Here is a 25,012-nt window from a genome sequence, read left to right as displayed (position 1 = left end):
CATGTGTGGTCTTTGTGCTGGTATTAGCATGCCTGTTGACAGAATGGGCATGCGATATAAGTAAACACACAATCCTTGAAAAATGCACTGTCATAGTGAGAATGAATCAAAACTGCCACGCCAATTTCTAAACACCAGAGATGCTTAGTCATTGTATATGTATATTGCAGCGATCAGTGGCATGCGGTGCCAAAATATCCCTCGGAGCTTCTTCACAATTGATGACAAATCTCTCCCTCATAAACCCCCTCCCTCCAAAGAAAAGATAGAGAGAGATGACTAGAAAAATTACAGTGCAATCATTAACAAACGGTGCTTTTTCTGAGGAGAAAACATACTCCTCACCTGCAAAACAACTACTGTTGTACATACAGTGCATAAACCATTGTGCCTCGCCTTGTATTCACTTGGGCCAAATCCAGCAGCTTACATATTATTGCAACAACAATACATAAAAAAAAGATAGTCATAAAAAGAACACTTCCTCTCTATAGCCAAGCTGCACAAGACAGAAAACAAGCAGAAAGACTGATTGCCTTTTCTTCGAAGATTGGTCTCTCTAAAACTGCGAACAAACAAATGTTCAGGCCAGTGGGTGTGTACATAAATAAACATGGCAAAAAATCGACTCCATCAAACATGAGAGGGCAGGACACGGCACCCTAGCCTCTTCTCACCTTAATTACACAAGCAGGCTAACTGAGCTTTATCTGAACTTCAGTTATGGATTGTTGAAGAAAACTAAGCTCAACCAGACACAAAACTAGTTTTCTTCTTTTTCCTTTCCTTAGTGTTATGATGCAATAGTATTTTGGGACTTAACCGAAGTTCTGCCTAACCACAGTTTGCCTGCCTGTTAATCAAGAATACACCGACGGATCTTTCTGCCTCACGGACAGAACACGTGGCCGACTGCTTCAAGCAGAACTGTGGCACACTACTCTGATGCTGCGTGCTCGTTGCACATCTATGGCATCTGGTGTGTGCTCGACATTTGAACAAAACAAATGTCTTCTATACCTAGTATGTACAAAGCCCCCTATGTACAAGTATGCACAAACAAGCAACTACATGCAGTGCAGCTGGATTCCAGTGCAGCCCCTCGGAAGCACGCCGATGCCGCCGCATGTTCTTTGCTCAGCCATGGTGGCCGTCTCCCCCCTTCCCCCCTCCCGCTTCAGAGCTTTTCCTCCTTGATATACATCTCCTAGTTCATGGGTGTGGTGGCTGTTACCCAGAAGACACATTCTCTGTATGCCACGTCCGCTCTTCTTGTATCCGCTCAAAACAGTCAAACATGAAGAGGAACTGCAAGAGCGATTCAAGGGTTCAAAGGCATTATAGCTACAATATACCACTCTTAGTAATAGCATATCAAAAATCAACAGTCACATAATAAAAAAAGAGAAAGAAAAAATCAATAACTAAGTTGAAGTATTAATTTGATGCACAACAGCTCTTCAAAGATTAGAAACTTGCCCCATACTTGGCACACTGATAGAAAAGATACATTTATAGGAGGTAAATGCAATACAGTTAAACCTGCTTATAACGAACCTCCGTGTAACAAATTCCTCGATATAACGATGTTTTTCTATTCCCCGCCATTGCTCCACAGAAGCACACAAATTTGCGACCTTTATGTAACAAACTAACAGCAGAAGACATCCTTGATATAACGTACTTTTGCTGCGGACAATCTAGGAATTTCGCCCTGGATTTATTCATTTTGAGAGAATGCATCTTCTGCGGTTGCCTGCCGCCGGCGAAGCAGCGGCTGCGCGCACGGCGCACTCGTGGTCCCGGCGAATCCCAAGAGAGAGAGCGAGTGTGCTCGTAGTTGCGCGTGGGTGCCACAGTGTGGGTGAGACGGGCAGGTGGGCCGGCACCCTATGAGCCGGTGTTGCCACAGTCCTTTACATCTTGGGTGCATGAGTGGATGTGCCCTACCCCTCCAAACCAAAAATAAAGAAAAACGACTTTTGCGTTGGCAGGTCCACGCTTCTAGTTAGGGCCACATATGCGGGGCCACACTGCATATGGACGGCGCTTTACCGAATAGTTTTCCGCAGCACCGTGTCATTCGCTCCTTGTTTCCGATGCCGCGCGCGCGTGCATGGTTTCACTGCGCGCGCAAGGAGTGGCCCTCCGACGATGCTCAGCTTCGTTTCCATTTTTTTTTCTTTATTGTAGACAACCGTGTCTACACTACCGAGAGAATGTCGAATTAGGCTCCGATGGCAACTCTCCCAGACTACAGTGATGACGGATCTTTGGAGGTCGACTCATCGTGCGCTTCTGTCTTGCGCCGCGCCACGAGTTTGCGGGACCGCAGCCGTCGTAATTACCGTATTTACTCGATTCTACCGCGCCCTCGATTGTAACGCGCACCCGATTTCTACCGCGAAAAAAAAAAAAAAAAACGTAAGACATCGATTGCAACGCGCACCCATTTTTCTCGCTGGCCCACACGATCACACCACTCGAAAAAACGACTCCTTTCGGGAGCGTCTTCCATTTATATATGAGGTACGGGCGAAACTTGTGCCCATCTGACGTGTAACAGAGCATTGCCGTCACTGTAGTTTTACCGTGGACCGATGTCAGCACGCGAACTTGTTTCGCCCCCTTCTTCTCGACGGTTGTGGTGCCAGGCATGTCGAAGTAAAGAGGCGTCTGATCGGCATTCCCGATTTGCCCAAGCAGGTAGCCGTTGTTGCGCCGCAAGTTTAGGACGAACCTCTGAAAACTGTGAACCTTTTCATCGTACTCCTTCGCAAAACTTTTCGCATATGCATGTTCCCCTTCGGAGGAAAAAGCTTTTCCTCTTCATAAAGTTAGTTAGGCAGCACCTGCTCACTTTAAACTGGCTCCGCATTAGACCTTTTTCTAAGACTAATTGCATAGCCCGCACTTGGAGAAGTTCTGTCGTCACGGGCCGCTGTGCCGCTCGCTGCTCAAGCACATACTTGCCGAGCAGCTCTTTAATTTGCGGAAACCGACCTTGCTGTGGTCCACTGAAGCCTTTGCGTGAAGCTTTGCTGTCGACAATCTTCTGCTTTTGTTTCCGCCGGTCCCGCACGCACGTTTCGGGAACTCCAAATGACCGAGATGCGGCCCGATTTCCGTCCGTTTCTGCACACGCGATGACTTTTCTTTTAAAATCGGCATCGTGGTGCACTCGAGTTTTTGGAGTCGGCCCTTCCACGCCGTCGATGCTAATGCACTACTAGATGACGAACTCCTCAGCACACGTACGAAGTGCCGCACATGGGAAACACATAGGCAGAAATGGCCGACGCGCCATGCCGACGCACGTAGGGGGCGGCCATTTTGGATTTGCCGATGGCAATAGATTGACCGTAATTTTTTGTTCGTACTCGATTCTAACGCGCAGGCGATTTATGAACTCGCTTAACCGGAAAAAAGGTGCGCGTTAGATTCGAGTAATTACGGTAGTCGATTAGCTCTGGCAACAACACGATGGCATGTTGAATACAATGCAATGAATGATACAGCAACAGATCGTAATGTTATACGAAGTAAGGCTGACAGCCAACTTTTTTGGATCCGGTATCATGAAACTCCTACAAAACGCAGGTATAAGCAAATATGGCCACTTCAGAAAGAAGTGCTCTTCTCACAGTCTCTTTCACACAGCAATCGTGCCCTTAAAATCAATGCTCTTACCATTGCTACTCGAAAGACACCCCCCTTCCCCCCTTTTTTCATGCTCATTCAAGACTGGTGGTTTCCTTTCTGTTTGAGCATTCGATGGCAGTTCTATCATGTAGAGGGATGTTATTATGTGTGCCCTCCAGGCAATAGAGATCGGCTGGCTCATGTGATCTCTGCTTCAGCAGCCCTTGCATGCTTTTACCTGCTTGTAAATGTTCCGATGCGCAGGGGCATGTTATCAATTTGGACTAGTTGCGGAGCATGGGGGTTTCTGAAAGCAAGCACCTGCCAAGAGTGTTCATATAATTAATATTGCAATAATAACGCTGTTTTTTTACCACTAAATAAGTGTTTTGGGTTAGCTCTGCCTTTAGCTCTCCTTTTTGTTTAATTTGCACATTTATTTTTCATTAATACCGCTAAATAAGTGTTTTGGGTTAGCTCTGCCTTTAGCTGTCCTTTTGTTTAATTTTCACAATTATTTTCCATTAATTCTTGCACCAAATCTGCGTACTATAACAAAATGCTCTTTGTAACGAACTTTTTTAAGAATGTGTCAATTTCGCTTTATCCAGCTTTCACTGTGTAGCCATATCGCATTTACCTCACGTAATCTATATACTCTTAAGTGTGCCAACCACATTACGAACTAAATGGCACGGGGGACTTTAAAGGCAGTAAAATTGCGGTAAGCTTAATATTGCTTTCCTCCACTTATTACAAAAGCTCCCAACACTGGTTCCACCAATCCTAACATAACAGTGCATCAACCCATTTGGATCCAAAAGCTACTTGTAATAGGAAAGAAAGTTGAGGCAGCAGACTGTAGGTTTACTTGCTGTACGTTCAGCTTCATATGATCAGATTTCATGCAACATCAAGCTCTTCAGCAGCAAGACAAATACTGCCTTCTTGCTACAGCCAAATCACAACTCACATATGGTGTGAAGATTTTCACCCAGCGAGGCTTTTTGTCAGGTCGGGTGTACTGGAATGCAAACGCCATGCCTTCTTCATCAACCTCCCACTCGGCCACCGTGTCCCATGGAAACTCTATCACTTGTGCCTGCAAAAACTTTGCCCATTAGACTGCCACTGTGCAGCTTATAAAACAATCACAGATGTCAAAGAAGAGTTCAGTATACTCTGTGGTACTTGGTTCTGGTAATATGTACGTAGTAAGTTTTAAAGTCCCAGCAGCAAAAACTGGAATTTCAAGAAGCAGGGCTGAAAACTTGCATAAAATGCAAAGAAAGAAAAGAGAGAGAGAACAATATACTGCAGTCATCATCATCAGCCTGACTACGCCAACTGCAGGGTAAAGGCCTCTTCCATGTTCCGCCAACCAACCCGGTCTTTTTAATGTCATCGGCCCACCTAACTTTCTGTCGCCCCTTCGTGCGTTTGCCTTCTTTGGGAATCCAGCCAGCTACCCTTAATGACCACTGGCTATCCTGCCTACGTGCTACGTGTCCGGCCCATTTCTTTTTCTTGATTTCAACTATATACCCCTAACCCTGGTTCGTTCCCTGACCCACTCTGCTCTCTTCTTGTCTCTTAAGGTTATGCCTATCATTTTCCTTTCGATCGCTCGCTGCGTCGTCCTCAATTTAAGCTGAACCTTCTTTGTAAGCTTCCAGGTTTCTGCTCTGCAAGTAAGTACTGGCAAGATGCCTCCCATGCTGCAGTACAGTGTCCGTAACAGAAATCGCTGAAAAAAATTGTCATTTAAGCAAAATTGCCTTTTATATGACTGGTTTGGTACTTCAAATGTGCATCCCTATTCTTCTTAGGTAAATGGAACTCCTGTTAACCAAAAAATATTTTAATGGTCCCTTCAGGTTCGTTTTAATGAAAGTCTATTGTGTATCAACGAATAACACAACATAAAGCTGCTTGTTCTGGTTATCTGTTCAGTTACAGTGCTAACGCCTAGCATGCCTACCATGTAACAGGCAGAGATCATTGACAAATTGTGGAAGTTTCACTGGTTCTGAATTCATGTCCCACAACATGAAGCCAGCTGGCCTCACCTCTAATGTGCCATCGTCTCGGCAGGCCTGTAGCTTGAGGCCATCAATCCCCACAGTAGAGACGACATGGCCATCCTTGCGTGCATCACAGGTGCAGTGTGGAAAAGACAGCTCTCCGTAGCCTTCCAGAGTCCTAGCGAGTTGCAAGTACTGTGGCACCATCCAGCAGGGTGAGGTAAAAGAACCGTCGTGCATTAGAATACTGCATGTGACAAGCACAAAACAGATCACGGGTGCAAGGGCTGTCCCTCTCTGCTGTAACAAATTCTGCACAAGCTGTTGGCTTCAGTAAATGCACTTGGTTGGTGCTTTCTATTGAGCTGAAGCAAATGGTTCTCATGCCACAAGGCATATAAAAACAAATCAGGTTTATGGCACTATTTACAAATATTTACAGCATAGAAAGGTTGAGAGTTTCACAAATTACGAATGTGGTAATTGAACCGTTACATGGTTCAGAGCGACGTCCCGCACTCTGCGGCGTCGTTATAAGCCCTGTCGGGCTCCTCCTTCTTGAGTGGAACACCAATCACACACACAATGTTCAAGTACTTATAGCTAACTAGGAAAGTGTCAGGATCAAGCTCGCCAACATGTGTGCACAGGAAAAATGACTACAACTGATAGTCTCATGGCATGCTCAGTCCTCGTGGCCATTGTTCTCTGAACAAGACAGAATAGTCACACAGTCAGAGATGGAGACTGATCAACAATAAAATCCTAGGCCTAAAGCCAACGTATCAAGCCATATCACTGAACGATTGAGCCAGGCTTTTGCTTCACTCATTGACCGATTACTGATCCTTTTCTTGAATAACTAAGCACTCACTCCGACAGACAGATCAAGCATTCAGCAGAGCCTACGTTAGTTTGTCACGGTTCAACCCTGTCTCTCCCGTTGGCGAGTATATGCATCATGAGATTTACTTCACAAGCGTCTGTGGATTAGCAGCACAAGTTCGTTTAGTGTGTTCTCATTAACTTAATGAAATTTTTTTTATACTGTACCTCACTGATTTATATTGTCCTTATATTTATTTTATTACACACACGTACAGTAATACCTGGGAAGTGAAGCAGAGGGAAGCAAATAGATAAAGAAGTGAAACAACTTACTTCCATTTTCCTTGAACAATCCTGTAGTGCCTTAAGTTCATAAAGTTTGTTGCCGGGTTTGATTTGTCCCTTGTTCACATCATCAATGGCCTGCAACAACCAAAACAAAACAAAAAACAATTCAAGAAACACTTCTTACACATGAGTAGACGTGAGCCTTGCACAGACAGTGTGCATTCATTTGACCAAGAGAAGCTGCATTGCAAATAAGTGCACCAACAGACTGACTAAATAATTATAGCTGCTTCAGCCCAACAGAACACAACATATTTAACAAAACATTGAAGCAATAGAGTGCAGCGTTAGTGACTAACACATATACACGGCTGCTAGCAAAGACCATGCCACATGAGACAAGCTGCTGGTGACAATGTGCAATATATTAGAGCTTGTTCCGATGGGAGTCTGGAGGTGCAGCCTTTCAGAACTACGGCATAAAATAGAGATTAATGTTAATGTTCCCATAAAGGACCTTTCAGATGCCCTAGCTTGTTATCTGAGAAACATACTCTAGCTTTGAGTGGGTCCCACAACTTCAAGTGAGACCACCAACAACGCAAGTAAAATTACAACAGCCCAGAGTACATAAGGTAGAACTGCTCATTTCTGTGTAATGCTAAAGAAAAAGTAGCCCATTACAAACTTCAGTACAAAATTTACGGTCTAGCCAGGTGCATCTTCGAAGTGTATGGGCTCTTCGTTAACGATACCAATTCGAATCCAATATATCCCAGCATTCGCATGCGTACAACAGCATTGCAGGGCAAGTTTTCCCTCTAGGTAATCAGCATTGCGAACCACGTGGTTCACAATGCTGATGGCGATAATATTGTGAACTGCGCCGTGCATATTCATTGACCATGACCGCTGTTTCACATGGCACATTGGTAGTGTTTTGTGCTCAATGCACTTTGTGGATCATCAAAACTGACTGGGTTACAGGTAAATACAACAGAATTATTGTGAGTTAGAATCCATTAATGAATGCGCACACTTGCCGGGACCTGAGAAGAAGGCAAAGTTTACTAGCACTTACTGTATAATCATGGCAGACTAGATAGCAACTACGGTCGTTGCCTCACCCAATTGTAGTTGCCAGTGATGAACTAGCTTGATACCAGCAACAAAATGCAAATTAAACAAGGCAGCAAAAGCACCGACCTGCCAGAAGAAGAATGTTGCAGCCAAGGGATAAGCCTGGGCGAGCGACTCCTCCAGTTGGGTGGTGAAGAGCCACTTGCGCACCAGGAGACAGGTAGATGTGGCCGTCGAGTAGTTCTGGATGTAAAGGTTATGCGGAAACTCGTTGGGGCCCAGCCGGCGTTCGAAGCCGTACTCGACAATTTCAAAGAGAGCAAAGTAGCGCCAGACTTCCTGTGGCAAGCCCGCCTTTTCCACCACTGCTTGATACACCTGCACAACAATGCACACATACTATGTCCATAAAGACATGCTACATCGCAACCAGCAAGTGGCTAATTCCATTATAAGAGCCAGAAATCCTCTACAGAACCAGTCACGTCAAAACATATAGTAATGCTACAGTTGCGGCAAGATGACGAAAAGGAGGCCAAGACATGCAGTGTTGCGAGCAGAACCAAGTCACAACCTCTCAAGATAATTCTTGTCAGACCATGGGTAAATAAACGTGTCTGATATAAATATCTTTAGTGGATGTGTACTCTGTAGTACCCAACCACGTAGCAGGGTTCTAAAATCGTTCAGCAGGGTGATAAACTGGGCTAGTTGGTGAAGGTCCATGACTTCGTGTTGCACTGCGGATGAACAGACAAGCATGAGACAGAGACTACAGGAAAAGCATTGCACACCACTTGCCATGTGGTTGCCGTCTCATCCCAGTCTTGTCATCCGCAGCGTAACAAAAAATCATCACCTTATCGTTGGTGAAGTTGCCGCCTTGCTGATCTGAATCCATTACTACCATTGATTGTGAGAGAGAGAATAAATTGAGAGAAAGGTTCAGCAGAAGTGTAGCATCCGGTTTGCTGCCCAGCACTAAGGGGAGGGGGAATGGGGATGAAAAATGAAAAGGAAAGCAAAGAGAAAAGTAGACACGCGGAAAAAAATAACATAAGCAAGGGTGCTATAAGAATAGGCCACTACCAACCATTGGTTGAGATGTCTTACACTGAACATGGGGCTTGGACTAAGTTCTGGAGGCATGTCTGGCAAGTATTTGGACAAACAGCCTCCATACCACACATGAGTGACCAACTACAACATCCAGTGTAATGTTTTTATCTATGAACATAACAAATTTGTAACTCAACAACCAGAATAATACTTTTATATTGCAAGACAGCTTTACGTTTAAAATAAAAAGCCTCCATACCACACATGAGTGACCAACTACAACATCCAGTGTCATGTTTTTATCTATGAACATGGCAAATTTGTAACTCAACAACCAGAATAATACCTTTATATAGCAGGATAGCTTTATGTTTAAAATAAAAGAGTGCTTTGATGGTCTTGTCAGTAAAAGCAAAAGGCTGGAGGAATCCTGCCTTAAAGATGCCAAGGTAAGACATGCACAACATGCTGCATTGAAGCAATAATAAAGTTGTGCAAAATGACCAACACTGGTATGCCAGAGAAGGTCAGTTGGCCGCTAAGGCATATCACATCCTCGTGAGAACCTTTACAAAGTACACCTTGGCTGTACAACAATTTCGAAAACCCTCAAGACATGCTGTATCACTAGTAAATACATTCAGCTACCAAATACACACACGTGCATGGTCAATGATCATCTACCCCCTTTGGTAAAATGTGCAGATTTTTTCAAATGCATCATCATAAATTTTAGCAATATCCTTAGTGCCTGCGTGCTTTGCAAAATGTGCACAGTCCTTTGTGTCATGCAAGCAATAAATTAAAATAACTGAAAACATTCAAGAATGTTCTGATACGTTGGAGTGTGTTTTGCGCTGAGCAATAACATATAGCAGTTTTAGTCTGTGAAATCCGGTCACATTGAAATAGAGAAACAGATATAAGCCAATATAATCCGACTTTACTGGTTATGCACATGATGGCATAGCACTACTTTCCCCACATTATGGTGCCATAATCTCTTATGCACAGAATTATAGTTTAACACCTCCAATCACAACGTAGTAATATACATAGAGTTTCCTAAATATACACTAGAGGGAACTCTGGCGGTAGTGCCTATAATAGCTGCAACGCACTGTGTTTCAGCGAGCATGGGAATGATGGGTAGTACACGTATTTGTCCAATCTACGTACTTCTGGCTCCATGTGTGTTCGTGTGGCTTGAAGCTGTTTTCTCACGAAACAAAAATCGGCAAATGTTCAGCAGTTGCGTTTTACCACCTTGTCCTTTTAGGCTTGCCATTTAAAACAAGGTCAAGAAGTTCAAAGTGGATCATTGTTTACTTCAAAACAAAACCAAAACACAGTTATAAACGAAGCCACAAGTGCGATTCGCTTCCTGCAAGTACAAAGACAAGGCAAATCCGTGTACTACCCATCATTCCCATCGTCACTGAATGATCGCAGTGCCAGAGTCCCCTCTAGTTAATTTTAGGAAACTCTATGGTGATTTAGGCACAAAGTAGCCTAAAGACATAACTATATATACAGTGCATTGTCTTCTTGAAAAAATAGCAATGGCACACACAAAACAAGAGTGCATTTGCACTTGAAAACACACACACAAGCATGCATATACACAACACCACAAACACCTTCCTCTAAAACGAAATAAAAATCAAGTTTGAATTTTGTTATAAGCTGAAAGAAATTTGAATAGAGAAATAGTGATGAGGGACGAAATGCACTGTACCTCCTCAGTGGTGCTGTTCTTGCGAACTTTCACCACTATAGTTGTTCGGTCAGGCAGTAGCACTTTGATGTCCACCAGTGATGCACTGCCACCCTTCATTCAGAGCCAAGAACAAAGAACGGCAAGCATGTGAAATATTGCACAGAAATCAAAGCAAGCAGGCTCATGTAATTTGCACTTGTACTCTCAGAAAGAAAGGCAAAGCACAAGTGTATCTTGGCCCAGAGACTACTACAGCATGCAAACCCCCACTGGGTGCTACAGTGGGGTCACGACGCCTAAGGCAACCTCCCACTATTTGACAGCAAAATTAGTTATTTACTTAATTCACCCGGAATGTACAAATTTATATCACAGCACACACTTGGCAGCAGTCATAACAGCAGTTTAGTGGCAACAAAAGAAAGGTAAAGCTTTATGTGCACGTAGAGCTCACACTAAACACTGTGCAGGAATGGCTATTACACAAAAAGCTATATAACTTTAAAGAACTTAAAGCTGACACACTAACGTATAAGCATATTTCTTTCCTTGTACAATTCACATGAAGAATTCCATTAGATGTGAGTGTTGTCAATTATCCCATGAAATATTTCTTTACAAAATTTCCATGCTTTTAAAAGTTAACTACAAAAGTGAAATCTGCATATTTTATAGGCATTAAAATTTTTCTGTTTCAACCCAGTGCAAAAATGCTCGAACAGTTATGCGTGCTCCTCAGTATATAAAAGAAGGTAACAGTAGCAAATAAAAAGTAAAAAACAAGCGGTTGACAATGCTCACATGTTCATCGTCCATGTCCGTGAGAAAATCCTGCATAGTATCACTCTCCGCAATCACTCGAACAGCACACACTAGGCGGGAGAATAAAAACCAAAGACTCATAGGGGTATGAACCAACTAGGCCCAAAAGAAGTTTTACTGAAAAACCAAAGACTGCTTCAGAAACGTAATCTTACAAATGCAGGCAAGAGAACAACACTCGAGTATGAACAAACGAACGATAAATGCTAACTGTTGAGCTTATTTCATCAGTGCAACTAAAATCTTAACCACAACTCAAAACCGCACTTTTGCCACGAAAGTATGTTTGATAAGTTGGGAAAGGTAAACAACAGAACATGGATGATAGCTGTCCAATAGCTTGGTGTAACATCACATATTTTAAAGACTTCTGCCAGGGCATAACTATAGTTTATCGGTAAATATAAGACTTGTTAATTGTAGGGCAAAGGAGAAAGACTGAACTGAGAAAGCTGAAAGAGTGTTAAAGGGACACTAAAGCCAACTATTAAATCGATGTAGATTGTTGAAATGGCAGTCCGGAAACCTCAGTGTTACTTTTGTGCCAAGCAAGGGCCTGTTTTGAAATAAAATAAGGTTTAGCGCTCCTCATCGGGTTAGCGCACTTCAAATTACCCGCCTCAAGAAGCGGACCGACCGCACAGTCTCACGTCACCGTTGCCGTGCACAACATTGCCGGCTTTACTGTGTTAGTAGCAGCAGACCGAAAGCAACGGCAGCCACAGCAACAACAATGGCCACTGATCAATTTTCCGGCATTGGCTTCAAGATTGCAGACACTTTTGTTTCAACTTTGCCCAGCTAGATGGCACTACCTGTCCCGCCTAACCACATGAAAATTGAATTTTTGAACCACTCGCACCATTGCCCATAGTAACGGCTGGCGTTTTTGTTTTTTTCCACGAGTCAAACAGAAACGAAGCAGAATTTTATTGTGCCTCTTGATGCACGGAAGGTTCTTTATTTAGTGCTGCAGTTAGATCGATTACTAGCGATTAATTGTAGGTGGTCTGATGTCATCGGGATCATTTTGAAAATGTCCTAGTGCGGCGCTTGTGTTCTTGTGCACTTACCTTAATTTCTCGGTAAGTAGGACATTGTTCTTGATAATATTGTCGTTTCAGATGTTGTCATACATTTAGCTTTCACTCTGACGGAAATCGTTATTTGGCTTTAGTGTCCCTGTAACTATATCATGACAGCCTCAACACAAGAAAATTGTTTGAAATACACAGCATTAAATCAACATTCGGGAGCCAGAGTTTTAAAATGGAAATTAAACCAGAAATTGAAGTCTGGCTTCGTTCAACAACTGATCTCTTATCCCAATTATGATATACAGTGCTATGGAGGATTCCTTCATTCATCAGTTTGAGTAATTCAGTGTTTTGCGATGACCACAATGCAACTGTACAATGCAGTACGCAACACATGACAGACGGGGATCCAACTAAGCTGCACCTTTTTCTAGGTACTGTTCGAGGCCCCTTCTTCGCGAGTCCAGCTGTTGATCCGACAGTGAAAATGGCCATTTGCCCGGCAGCTTGGGGAAGGCGAAGTCCGGGAACTCTTTTTTGAGGTTCATGTGGAGAACTGAGAACTCTCGATAACGCCGTGAACACAGATGCCTTCCGGCCATGTAAATGTTATACACCTACAGGGAACAACGTATAATGATGTCAACGAACGCAACTTCTCGAAGAAAATGGGCAAGCTCACTTTACTACCAGCATTTTATACATGAGCTGTGCTTTTTGTGCAGGCACAACAACATGCATTTGCAGCTGTGTTAGTAGCAGTAGACCGAGTTCACATGGAATTTAGCAACATTGAAAATGTGTGCAAAGGAATAAATCCAGCAAAAAGGAAGAAACTAGTCGCCTAAAAGCTAACAGTACAGCATTTAAATCTATCACACGCTACGAACAAGCCAGGTTCCTTAAAGTGTTTTGGGTAAAAGAGGCCAGAAACAAGCTTGGGAAATTTAAGCACTTTTAATTTTATCGCAAGATCATGCACTTAGCATGTTATTTTTATAGAGAAAGAAAAGGTTTACAGACACATGGATTCATTTATAGCAATGCAGCTGGTTATTGTAGCTGGCTTCCTTACTGAAAAAAAAAAAAGTTAGTCGACTTCAGCAACGAACGAAATGCTTAAAGAAATTATGTTGCTTACAAAAGCAAATTCCTTAGTTTCCAAAGCGCACATTTTTTTTTTTCTGTTTTTCTAAACAGCAATCACTTTCATGCCACAAGGTAGTGGTATAAGCACAATGTTATTAATGTCACCAAAAGGCCTGCCTGTGTCATTTTCAGTTTTATGCACATTTGGATAAAACATTGAGAACCTTGGTGATCCATGTTAATGAAAATATCTTCATTCCTACCATGCATAAATGCGCACACTATATAAGGAATTTGTACACTGTCGTCCTTTATGAAAGAGAACACGCGGCCTGCGCTCTGCGGCAGCTGCCTACAACACCATCAACCGACAGCAAAAGAAAACAAGTTCGCTTTCAGCGTCATCTGTTGCCAGAAATAATCAAGAAATAACGAGTTATGGCCGGTAGAGAAGCGCTGCTAGATTGCACTCTATCTCGGCTCACGCCTGTAGTGCGTAGTCCACTGCCAACATATGAAACGTGCGCGACCACGGCACAAGCTGCATTAATCGCCCGATATCCCTCGCCGCGCGAGCGGTGAGGGAACGTAATCTAGCAGCGCTTGTCTACCGGCCATGACTCATTATCTTGCTTAGCCATTGATGATGCCAAAAGCGAACATGCTTTCTTCACTTGTCAGTTGATGGTGCTGCAGGCAGCCCCCACAGAGTGCAGGCCATGCGTTTGCGTGTTCCCTTTCATAAAGAATGACAGTGTACAACCTTATCATTCTAATGACTTATCTGTTGCTAATTACAATGTTAGTTGTTTCATGCATTTCATGACCTTCCCAGTGGGAATTGTCCCAACTAGCAAACCATTAAACTCAATCCTGATTCAATCCCTCACAGAGTACTGGTAGCATCAATCATTTTACCGTTCAATGCTCTGTGCGCAGCACTGAACATGTTCCTCTTAGATACATGTTTCCAAACTGCACTGTTGATACAGCAAAATTATGAAAGATGACAGTTGATTCACTTTTCAATGTGCAACGATGAAGCATACACTAAGGGGATCGACAACACAGCTGCGGGTTGTGCAGTGCTATTGGCAAACTGTACTTTGCACAGCACAGCTGCCTCATCCTTTAGTATTAAATGCTGCTCTGATGAAGAAGCAAAACAAAAAGCGAAACAGTTAACGTTTTCACGACATTGAGTAGCTGTCTGATAAATAGCAAACAAATAAAATAATACATTTTAGTAATTACACAGCAATTACTAATCAAATCTATGTATACAAGCTGCTGTCACGAGCATGTGTTCTACCCAGCTTGCCACTGCGCCAAATGCAGACTTCCCCGCCCCTCCCGTCTGTTACATGTGCAACTGCTGCAACAAAAATCTGACGGTTGCTGCAATACCAGAGCTTCTTCACCGACACGGCTACAACAGGCGACATTTCAATAAATTAGAAGGACACTAGAAAAGCACAAGCCCCCAACGAGTGCAAAATTTAGATATTGTTTAACAATGCACCGAACTTACGAGGCAGCGAAGAATGAGTGGGAGGGAGAAGCACACTCACCACAAACTTGTCATTGGACCTCTCGAGATAGTTGTAGTCCGGGATTGAGATGGGTAACGAGCGCTTTTCGCTGTAGTCGATGTATGAAACTCCTGAAGAGTCATCACTGGGCTCAAGGCGCTCGGCCTCCTGGCAATGGGGGATAAAAGCAGCCTCCGCATTATGACCGTGCTCTAGCGCACGACCCACTGTAGCTGCTGCACGCAACTACGTTTTGACGTACCTGTGCAGTGACTGATATGACAGTTAGCGTAAGCTTGTCCCCGCCTGATTTGATGAGGTCCACGACCTGCTTGTGTGTTGCTCCTTCTACGTTAACCCCATTGCTAGAAGGCAATGGAAAATTGATAAATGAAACGATCAGGAGGTAACAAGGACACATGACTCGCGAGCGATGTAGCTTTCTGGCTAAAGCTCGCAGCCAAAACACCTACCCGACGTTCGTTTTTGTGTTTCCTATGCTAACGCCTCGGGCATTTGGGCACTTTCATCTTGTGTCGAGAACAGTGTCTTATCGACGTGTTCATAATGCCGTTCAAGTGAACATTACGTTTCAACCACTCGTCTTTACTGCATCAGCTGCTAGAAGTTGTCATGCCAAACGCTGTCTCTGTGTTCAAAGATTCGCTGATGTAGCGCTTAGACATAAGTAGTGAATAGAAGATGCATTTCAGGTTCGGTCAGGCACCTTTTCGCGTAGCGGTCCGCTCGCGAACAGGCGAAAACCAGCACTGGCACAGAAAACACGGAAAAACATTAAGCCTAACTAAACTCTACCGAAACTGAACTTCGCCTGCTATCCACAGCCGTCAACCACAGGCGCGCGAGGCACAACACGAATGGGGCTCAACTTCAGATCAGCGAGAACCGTTAACACCAACAGAACAGCACAAGATGATGCGTACACTTCCAAGATTCTGTCGCCGCGTCGAATGCCAGCCTCCTCGGCAGCACCGCCTTCGAGCACCGCACTGACATGCTGTAAGGGTGCGTAAAGTTCGCCGTTGATGCTCTTCAAAGGGCCGCCTTCACTGACTTGGCCGCGCACGTTGAAGCCAAATCCCGTCTCGGTCTTGCAGATGGTTACAACTCGCGGTCCTAGCTGTAGTGGCGTTATTATTTTCTCGTCGTTCGGAGTTCTCTCCGAGTCGCTGTCTGCCATTTTGGGGCGGTATCGGACAAAAAGCATCACGGTCACGTGTCACAAGCCGCTGGCAAAATAGGCAAAACACAACAAGCGCAGCCAATCGGCCATTTCCTAGAGGTCTGCAAACCTTTTGCGAAACTCGTCGTACAAGTAGAGTGATTCTAGTACACTGTAGTACAAGTGAGCATTGGGGCAGTGAACGACGCGACCAACGTTCAAAAATCCTCAGCTGGGATGAAAACTATGCGATGAAGCTTCGCGTTTCGCTGAATTTGTCAGTGAACCAGTATCAAGATCAATTTGCACTCCGTGCTCATCGCGCTACTTGCCTGGATGCTGATCGTGTCAGACTGTAAAGGAACTCTTGTCTTGTCGCATGGAAGATCTTGGCTCATACCCTCAAGCGTGAGCGCAGCCGCACTTCTTTATCGCTCGAGTATGCTCAGTGAATTGCTGAAATGGCAGATCGACTCTCTGGAGTTGCTATCATTATCTGTATCGCTCTAGGAGTCCTGGTAAGCGTCGCGAGATGTGCCGAACTGTGTACCGTTCTTGATATCTCGATTTTGGCGTTTTTTGCAGACCTTTCTCATCCTGTTTATATTCGCTAAAAGGCAGATAATGCGATTCACCCTCAAGTCAAAGCACAGCCCCCACGTGCCAATAGGCCACGGTGTGTCGAAGGCAAGTGCATCATGACAACACATGTAATAATCTACGGTGTGTCTAAAGGTACGTCGGACGTACCCGAATACCAAAAGCTAAAGGTACGTCCGACGTACCCGAAACCGTGAGTCTAAAGATACGTCGGACGTACCCGATTACTAAAAGCTAAAGGTACGTCCGACGTACCCGAAACCGTGAGTCTAAAGATACGTCGGGGGTACGCGAAACTGAGTCTAAAAAAAAAAAAAAGATACGTCGGACGTACGCCGGGAGTTGCCGGGTGGGTCCACGGCTACCGCGTACCAATTTTTGCATATATACGAAGAAACGAGCCTTCGTGCGAGCCTGCTCACGTAAAAGACTGACAGGGAGCGAGTACTACCGGTGACAATGGAAAACTTAGAGCATCGCGTGGTTGACGAACGGCGTCGATGTCGGCGGTGCCGTTCTCTCCTAGCAGATCTTTTGAACGGAAAGGGGGAGGCTCGCACGTAAGTACAGAGGCTGATGTCCTTCCCTCGGCAGAGCAATTTTCGGGCAAAGAGTTCTGTGCGGTACTCTCGCGAACGCGGTTTTGTGTGATATGCGCCTATGTAGCCAGCTGAGTTTGCACGAAAACCATTCTGGGAGCCGACCTACTCGCTGACCTTTGAAACCGTAACTGCGACCGGCTCCCAAAAACTAACCAGCGCGCTTGAGTCCACGAGGTTTCCAGATGAGCGGGTCGTTAGCTAATTACTGCAGGGAAAAAAACAAGATGTAAGATTTTTAAATGCAAAGCATTTCTTAGCAAACCAAACGAATTTATTTATCTGGTTAGCCAAGTTAGATCACTAACTAGCTAGCCGCCTACGCCTGGGTGCTCTCATGATCTCCTCCTTAGCAGGTTGCAAAAACGAAAAAGACAGGCCAGATAGCATTTTAATGCTCTTATTATACATAGTTTTCACGTGACATCACAGACAGGTTCTCTGCACTGGGTGCTCCGAGATGGCGGCAACCGTGACTTTTTATGTCATTAGAGAGTACCATTGCAGAGGAGGACACACAGTTGTTCGGTCCCCGTGTTCTTTTGTGATGTCCCCACTTTCTTCTGTTCGCAAGGCGCGCTGTGGGGAATCAAAGGAACGCGAAGGGCACCGGCACAAATCCTATGTCACCGTTTGAGCTAACCCAGCATCTCAAAGTAGCTGGGGGCCCTAAGATGGCGGCCATGGTGACGTCAATGCAAACTATGTATACAATGAATGAATTCAGTGTTCACTGAAGGCACAACTAATGCAAGCTTTAATCAAAGGATCACAATTGTATGAAGAATAATAGGAACAAATACACAGACACACAATACATGTAAATGTCACTCGCATGAAACAGCACTAAGCTTTCTTCCATTTTTTATAAGCATGCCAGTGGGGCATACACTCAGCCATCTTTTGTTGTGCTTAAGCAAACCCTGCTTGCGAGCTCCCCTGCTTGCGTAGAAGCAAACCCTGCTTGCGTAGAAGCTTTGGAGCAATTCTGCTCATTTGTAGCATTAATGTAGTAGCTTTCACAAAACGTAGCAGGTTGGAGTAATTTTGCTCATTTGTAGCATGTATGGACCAGCTTTAACAAAATATAGCACGTAGGAGCAATTGCAGCAGGTTTCCCATCGCTGTGTTCCACTCACGGAGCAGCTCCTTTACATTTGGGCTGCTGCTACACACTTCGCACAAAACCAGGAACTATTCCTGTTGCGGCTGCTCAGTGAAGTACAGATTTGGTGGAACCAACACAAACATAAGTCACAAATCACAGAAGGGTCCTCTTCTAACAGGTCCCGACATTCGTTGCATTTCCACTTTATGGTTTGCTTCTTCACCTTGACTGTTGCCAGCACAGCTGTCCAGCCGTCTTCAGTGAAGTATTTCTGGACACAGTCAAGGTGAACTTCCTCGTCGAGGATTGTCTCTGGAATCCTGGAAGGTATGGTTTCCACCTGGTCCTCACCTGTAAAAATTACTGAATAAGTGTTCTGAACCTGCCATCAGATGGCTTTAAGGTACAACAGAATGCTATGAATCTGAACAAGGGGAACTTATTTCTAGGGCTCAGGTTTATTTTGTGAATTGAACACTCAATATTCTTACAGAATGTAGCTGTAGTTGCAGCCCTATAGGTGATATCAGACACCTTCGTACTACACCTTAGATAGCGACTGAAGTTGCAACAAAATAGGAAATTTAAGCATAAATAAAGGTAAATCTCACAACTCACCGAGTAGCAGTTTCCCCTGCTGAACCTCACTTAGCAGGCCCTGAGGAACTAAGCAACTTAGGATCCTGAGCTCCTTTTCCTGAGGAGGCAGATCGCGAAATGGCTGCAGTGTTGCTGCTGATTTGTGGGGTCCCTGCCGCCGTCGTGGAAGCCCAATAACGGTTTTCTCCGCCCCTTTGGGTCGACCTCGTGACTTCACCTTAGCGGGCACTTTCAGCTTTCCGAGGCGTTCGCGCATGTAGTCTGAAGGCCCGGCGCTGCTTGCAGGGGCCAAGGTATTCTCGCGTGGCTGTGCCTTTCTCACTTCATCAGGAGTTTCGCATGCACCTGCATTATGGGCACGCTGCTCTTTCTCAGGAGTGGTATGAAGTGGTTCTGCCCCGGTATGGCTTAAAGGTGCTTGAGGCAGATCTGGTTGATCATGTGAATTATTCTGATCTGCAGTTTCAGACGTGTCCCAATCCTCACCTGATGCAGCTTTGGGTGACTCTGCATTCTCTTCTACGGACACAGTCAGCTCCAGCTGGCGTCTGACTTGCTCTGGTGATGAAGGGGATGAGGCTTCATGACGCAACACTTCCACGATTTCAATTTCGCGCCCTTGCTCCCATGCCTCAGAGAGTGCCAACAAAACTTTTAGACGGCCCTGGTATCTTTCACCTGTTTCTTCTGCAGCAAGTTGAGCTATGTACTTGCATGTAGGAAATACCTCCCTGTATTTCTCATGCTGCGACATTGGCCTCCGAGGTTTTGCAGCCTGCTCCGAAATGGAATGTTCAGTTGTGCACTTCTCTTGAGAAAGGAAGGCTCTCTGATGACAGTAGTAATATGCCTTGGACCACCTTTTTAGAAAAAGTTTGTCATCAAAGAGACTAATGTTCAGAGTCCGCCTAACTGCAAACACATGCCGGCATGGCAGTCTCATAGCGTTCCAAAAGGAACAATTGCAGTTAGTTTTTGTTGTTGACGTGTTGCCAGACGACGCCTCGAATGTGAACACATCTGCTTTTTGGTCACTTGGTACTCGCTTGGCTGACAGGTAGATCTGCTCCCTTACAAGCTTAAAGGCATAGGGAGTCAATGATTCCTGATACATAGCTTCTTCAGGGCTAGAAGGTGCTTTGCAAGGTCTTTTGGATATGCTTGTCAATGCTCTGTGGTCACGTTCATCGCTCAAGGCGTTCAATACTGTGAAAAGTGAGCACACAAACTCTTCAAGGGAGCTATTCTTTTTTATAACACTTTTCAGTTTTGCGTTCAGACTTTCAATTCTGTTGTTGGTAGTGTTGTTAAAGTTTTCAGACATAAACTTGGGTCCAGTGTACCACTCATCCTTGATGGGACGCCAGTTTTTGTCATAGTAAGAGCGGATCTCTTGGCAAACATTATTGTCAAATTCCAGTTGAAGCTCCTCAAATTTTTCACTCGATCGTGACAGGACCATCTTCTGGAGCAGTGCCAGGGCTTGGTCCCTTTCCTCTGCAGTGATGTTCATCTTGTTGCAGGCAATCTCGCGTCGAAAAGTCTTTAAAGTGTGGAACACACAGATGAGCACCTTCGACTGCGGGAAGCTTTCTTTGAGAAGGTCACGCTCCAAAAGGTCCTTGTCTGCCATGACACACTTTACTTTTGGCCAAGATGGGTGCAGTTCCTTGAACTTTTCCAACATCCATTTGATAGTGGGTGCAGACTCATTCACAAGAATTGCAACACATACTGTCTCTGTGTCTCCATTGGAGTCTTCAACGTGCATCACATAGACTGGTGTTCGTATTTCTAGAAGCTTGTAGGTGGCATCAATTCCTAGGAATTCTGGGTAGGCATCCATATTTGACCGCATAGACTCATTGGACAGCAAAATTCCTTGGAAGTTTTCCCCATCAGCAAGGATGTGGTAGTCTGTACCTGTAGAAATAAATTTCATGGTCTAAATGTAAAAGATTTGGCCGACTGTACATACGAGTTTCTCTGAAGCCCACTGGAAAACCCAGATGCAATTATTTAAAAACTTGTGCTACAATATCAGGTGCTTACCATGCTCATTTTGCAGAAGAGCTGCAGTCTTAATGAGGTCATTCCTTGTCTGTGGTCTGAGGGAAGAGGCCGCATTGCTCAAGTCTTTGAGCAGGACAAGTTTCCCCGTCTTTTCTTCTATCCTTTTCTTAACCAACTTCTTGTTGGCATGCAAAGCCAAGAGCTGTGTGGCTTCCTCCTTGGCCCCTGGTTCTCTTAATGCTCTGGTTTGTGGCAGGTGGCTGTAGAGTAACTGCAATAAAATAAACTTTTCATTCAATGTTAAACTGAACTACATATGCAATTATAGGTTAACTGCATTATGCAATGTCAAGCTCACAGAGTGAAGCAAACAAGTGCAGACAACATTCTGCATATATGGCATCTAGGTTCTTAGCACAAGCAAGCTCACTTCAATCTCACCTTATCATGCTTGTAACTGTAAATCTGTGTTTCCTATATATGGCTCGCATGTGATGTCAAGGACACAGTTCCTGAATGTAGTAGCACTGTAGAATGGCGGCTTTGATGACAAGCAAGTTGCAGTTAATCTGCCTCAATGTAATAATGATGCAGCAGGAATTCCTCTGAGTGTGAATAAGAAATGAACCTGCATGTACTGCTTTGATCCCATTAATTTGACATCGCAAAACTTCGCATCCCCTGTGCTGGTGCTACCAGCTCAATGAGAATTGAGCGAGAACATTTTGCGCGATCAAGTAAGCACGTCAAACATTTCGTCAAAAGTATATTTCAGTGGTGCATGTCACCCTGTATAACCTCAAAACTCAGGTTTGTTTCTGTGAAAAAACAGAACTGAACTTCACTAACCAATATGAACAGGTAACAGCAAAAGCTGTATTGGCTTAATTTAACAACACATGGTGAGGGATGAAGGACAGGGCATTAAGATACTGTCGCACACTTTTAAGGATGCTTAGGAACTCCATACCTTCGATAACTCATGGTTGTGGTCCTCATTCATTTCAATAACCTCCAGGAAGTTCCCATCGTCAGAGGCCCTGCACTTCACGAACGCCGGACATCCAGCCTGAAAGGTGCTGAAAGTGATCCGTTGTCACATGCTCAATGTCTCTCAGGAAACAATCGTCTAAATGCATGATGTGTACAACGCAACCACGTCGCTGACCATGGTGGATTGGCAGCACAGAAAGAAACACAAAGGAAACAATGACCAGTGCTGGCCCTCACCTGGTATCTCTTTCCCCCTTGCTGCGGCTCTTGAAAGACTTGCCCCCCTTGATACAGCAGTAAACCACCTGATACATTCCAAGTCGTTCGTTCAGAAAACGCTTCACTTTGGTCTTCGCCGCTGTGACAGTTCGACAGTCACGTTTGTAAAACTGCACGAACTTCTCTTCACTGTATCCTTTCACAGCAGCTTCCAGTTCCCTGAACGTTGGAAATTTGTCCCCAACTTTCATTTTGCTGCCAGCCATCACACGAGCTGCGGAACGGGAACACTTGACTGGCGCCGCACGTGCTGCGGAACGGTCACCACAGAACACCTGTAACACGCTGACTGAAGAGACGGGAGAATGGCGCCACACAAGTAGGACGGATAAGACTATGGATAAGACAGACTCACAGAACACCTGACAGACTCGGACGGACTCCAAGAACTGGATTGGAATGGATTGATTTGTACTACTTGCATCGAAATCGACCCGATGGCGAAAACTTTTTTTTTTTCCTAATCAAGCGATATAATAGCTGCGTGTAAACCACGGAGGAATAAACATTTCCGTGGTATAAACCAAGCTTGAGTAGGCGAGAAAGTGCAACCCGTGCAACGTCTGATGTAACCGGTGCAACGTCTGCGCGTCCAACTACAAACTCGTTGACGAAAACTTTTTTTTTCTCGGATCCGCGCGTCTAAGAGGTCAGTCGTGCGAACTGCTTGAAAACGACGGACGGGCAGGTGGAACTTGAGTCGCTTGAGTGAAAACTTGCGAGAAAGCGCACGTCGGACGTACCTTTAGCTTTTAGTATTCTGGTACGTCCGAAGTATCTTTAGACTCACGGTTTCGGGTACGTCGGACGTACCTTTAGCTTTTGGTATTCGGGTACGTCCGACGTACCTTTAGACACAGCGAATAATCTAGCGCGTGTCATGTTACATTTCGTACGTAGGATCCTCGCCTAACATTTATCTCGCCGCCTTCTTTTTTGTTTTTTTTTCAGTCGCTGAAAGATGAAGTTGATAGGCGGCTGCTGATTATCAAAGATATAGCCTACGAGCCTACACTACTCAAGCCAAACGAGTGCCTCTCGGAGCATAGTAACCTGTCTCAAGGTAGATGCCGCTGACTCGATCGCGTGTAGACTTCTTGCTGATTTGTGCATGTGATGAGTGTGTAAATCGGACCTGTGCACTCTCAATTGCAGTGCAACCGCAGCATTTGCTTCGCATGGGTGTTGTGGACAAGCTTTCGGAACTAGGTAAACTAATCGCACGCCTTGCTTGCGTGGTGGGATTTCTTACACGTTACTCTGTGCCGTCGTGAAAACGATATAAACGAACAACAAGAAGATGCAATTCACCGCTTTTTTTTTTCGACCCCAGAGGAGCACATTGGAGGAATCGATAAGACACGGATCCGCAAACCAGGACAAGATGTCCGCGTCTTCCTTCTGCGTCAACTTCACGGGGGACCGTTCGCAAATTGCGATCCTCGCACTGTACACAAATTTCTGGACTTGTACGAACATGCTAGGCACAGTCCGAAGGTAAGAACCTATCGTAATTTGTTAAACCGTGGTTAACTTCATTCCATTGGCCAATACAGGCAACTTAAACGTAAAAACGCTAATTCAATTTTCATCGATTTCACGATGTTCAATTTTGTTGAACCAGTGCATTTTGCTCCTCAGGAGGTGGACAAGCTCATCTCCAACATCCCAATTCAGTGTTCGGTTCCTGTTCTCTTGGCAGCTATTGCTGTTTTAAAAGCGCTGCTGGTCAGACTACTTGCATTTGGTTAGATGTTGCATAGTTCGAGACGTGCTTCCATTCACAAGCGAAACAATTGCTGCTCGAGCTTTCGGATTCACTAGCCAACCTTTTTTTCCTGTAACCTTAACAGGAGTTCACGCATGAACACTACCTTGCATTCATGGACATTTTAGAGCAGCTGAAGTCAAGGTAAGAATGGTGCCGTGCACCTTTCATCTGGGAAGAAGTGGTTTTTCACGTCTCATTGTTACTGTAGCCTACCCTCTCGGGAAAAGACCACACCTCGTCGCAGGGACACCACACAGCCACCCAAGAGTAGCGAGTCTCCAAATGTGAACTTCTTGTCTTCTACAATGACTCTTCCATTGCCAGACGCCATCCTACCAGGCAACAACGGAAGGCCAGTGACTGAGCCACTGGCTAGCTGCCGACCATCCAATATTGCATCTGCAGAAGATGACAACCGAGATGCTGCCCTGGAAACTTCAGTGTGAGTGTTGTGCTTCACCGTGCATCGACCTTCCATAAGTGTCAAACATTCTTGCTCCTGTTACCATTGTTCCATGGGCTTATGTTCGAAGGGAGTTCGGTCTTTATTGAACTATGGTGGAACCTTTGCCCAGTTATTTGTTTTCCCCCGAACTATGTTGAGCAGTTGTAAAGGAACATTAAAAAAAAGTAACTATGAATGTGGATGTCTTTTTATGCAAATACAAAACACAGATGCCCACTGTAACTTTTTATTTCAGACAATTTGCACGTTCCATCATCACCATCTCTATATAGTCGCTTC

At 44.7% G+C, this 25,012-nt stretch overlaps 3 protein-coding genes across 5 annotated transcripts; 1 reads left to right on the top strand and 2 right to left on the bottom strand.

The window, feature by feature from the left end:
- Nucleotides 1–879: 879 nt before the first annotated feature.
- Snx27 (sorting nexin 27) lies at nucleotides 880–16,445 on the bottom strand. The gene is made up of 11 exons (XM_037436268.2): nucleotides 16,066–16,445; nucleotides 15,384–15,486; nucleotides 15,161–15,289; nucleotides 12,925–13,117; nucleotides 11,443–11,513; nucleotides 10,660–10,752; nucleotides 7,989–8,240; nucleotides 6,828–6,917; nucleotides 5,712–5,861; nucleotides 4,616–4,744; nucleotides 880–1,308 (listed from the first exon to the last, which is right to left on the bottom strand). Exons 1-11 carry the CDS (start codon nucleotides 16,347–16,349, stop codon nucleotides 1,231–1,233), a joined length of 1,572 nt encoding a protein of 523 aa, XP_037292165.1. The 5' UTR covers nucleotides 16,350–16,445; the 3' UTR covers nucleotides 880–1,230.
- On the top strand, nucleotides 16,431–24,908 carry LOC119188299 (protein C1orf43 homolog). Of its 3 annotated transcripts, XM_037436272.2 has the most exons (7): nucleotides 16,431–16,822; nucleotides 16,890–16,991; nucleotides 23,448–23,559; nucleotides 23,652–23,705; nucleotides 23,830–23,993; nucleotides 24,350–24,408; nucleotides 24,476–24,908. In XM_037436272.2, the coding sequence occupies exons 1-7, from the start codon at nucleotides 16,766–16,768 to the stop codon at nucleotides 24,711–24,713; spliced, it is 786 nt and encodes a 261-aa protein (XP_037292169.1). In that variant the 5' UTR covers nucleotides 16,431–16,765; the 3' UTR covers nucleotides 24,714–24,908. The 3 variants fall into 3 exon arrangements, with proteins under 3 accessions (XP_037292169.1, XP_075721167.1, XP_075721170.1); XM_075865052.1 differs by lacking the exon at nucleotides 16,890–16,991 and having other exon boundaries at nucleotides 16,503–16,712; XM_075865055.1 differs by lacking the exon at nucleotides 16,431–16,822 and having other exon boundaries at nucleotides 16,988–17,014.
- LOC142818137 (zinc finger SWIM domain-containing protein 3-like) lies at nucleotides 18,462–22,841 on the bottom strand. The gene is made up of 5 exons (XM_075896522.1): nucleotides 22,455–22,841; nucleotides 22,195–22,303; nucleotides 21,264–21,495; nucleotides 19,230–21,134; nucleotides 18,462–18,962 (listed from the first exon to the last, which is right to left on the bottom strand). Exons 1-5 carry the CDS (start codon nucleotides 22,700–22,702, stop codon nucleotides 18,655–18,657), a joined length of 2,802 nt encoding a protein of 933 aa, XP_075752637.1. The 5' UTR covers nucleotides 22,703–22,841; the 3' UTR covers nucleotides 18,462–18,654.
- Nucleotides 24,909–25,012: the final 104 nt, after the last annotated feature.

This window comes from Rhipicephalus microplus, chromosome 1 (genome assembly GCF_043290135.1).
Source record: "Rhipicephalus microplus isolate Deutch F79 chromosome 1, USDA_Rmic, whole genome shotgun sequence".
Lineage (NCBI taxonomy): Eukaryota > Metazoa > Arthropoda > Arachnida > Ixodida > Ixodidae > Rhipicephalus > Rhipicephalus microplus.
Note: the sequence above shows the minus strand (reverse complement) of the source record. Positions and strands in the feature narration are given on the sequence as shown.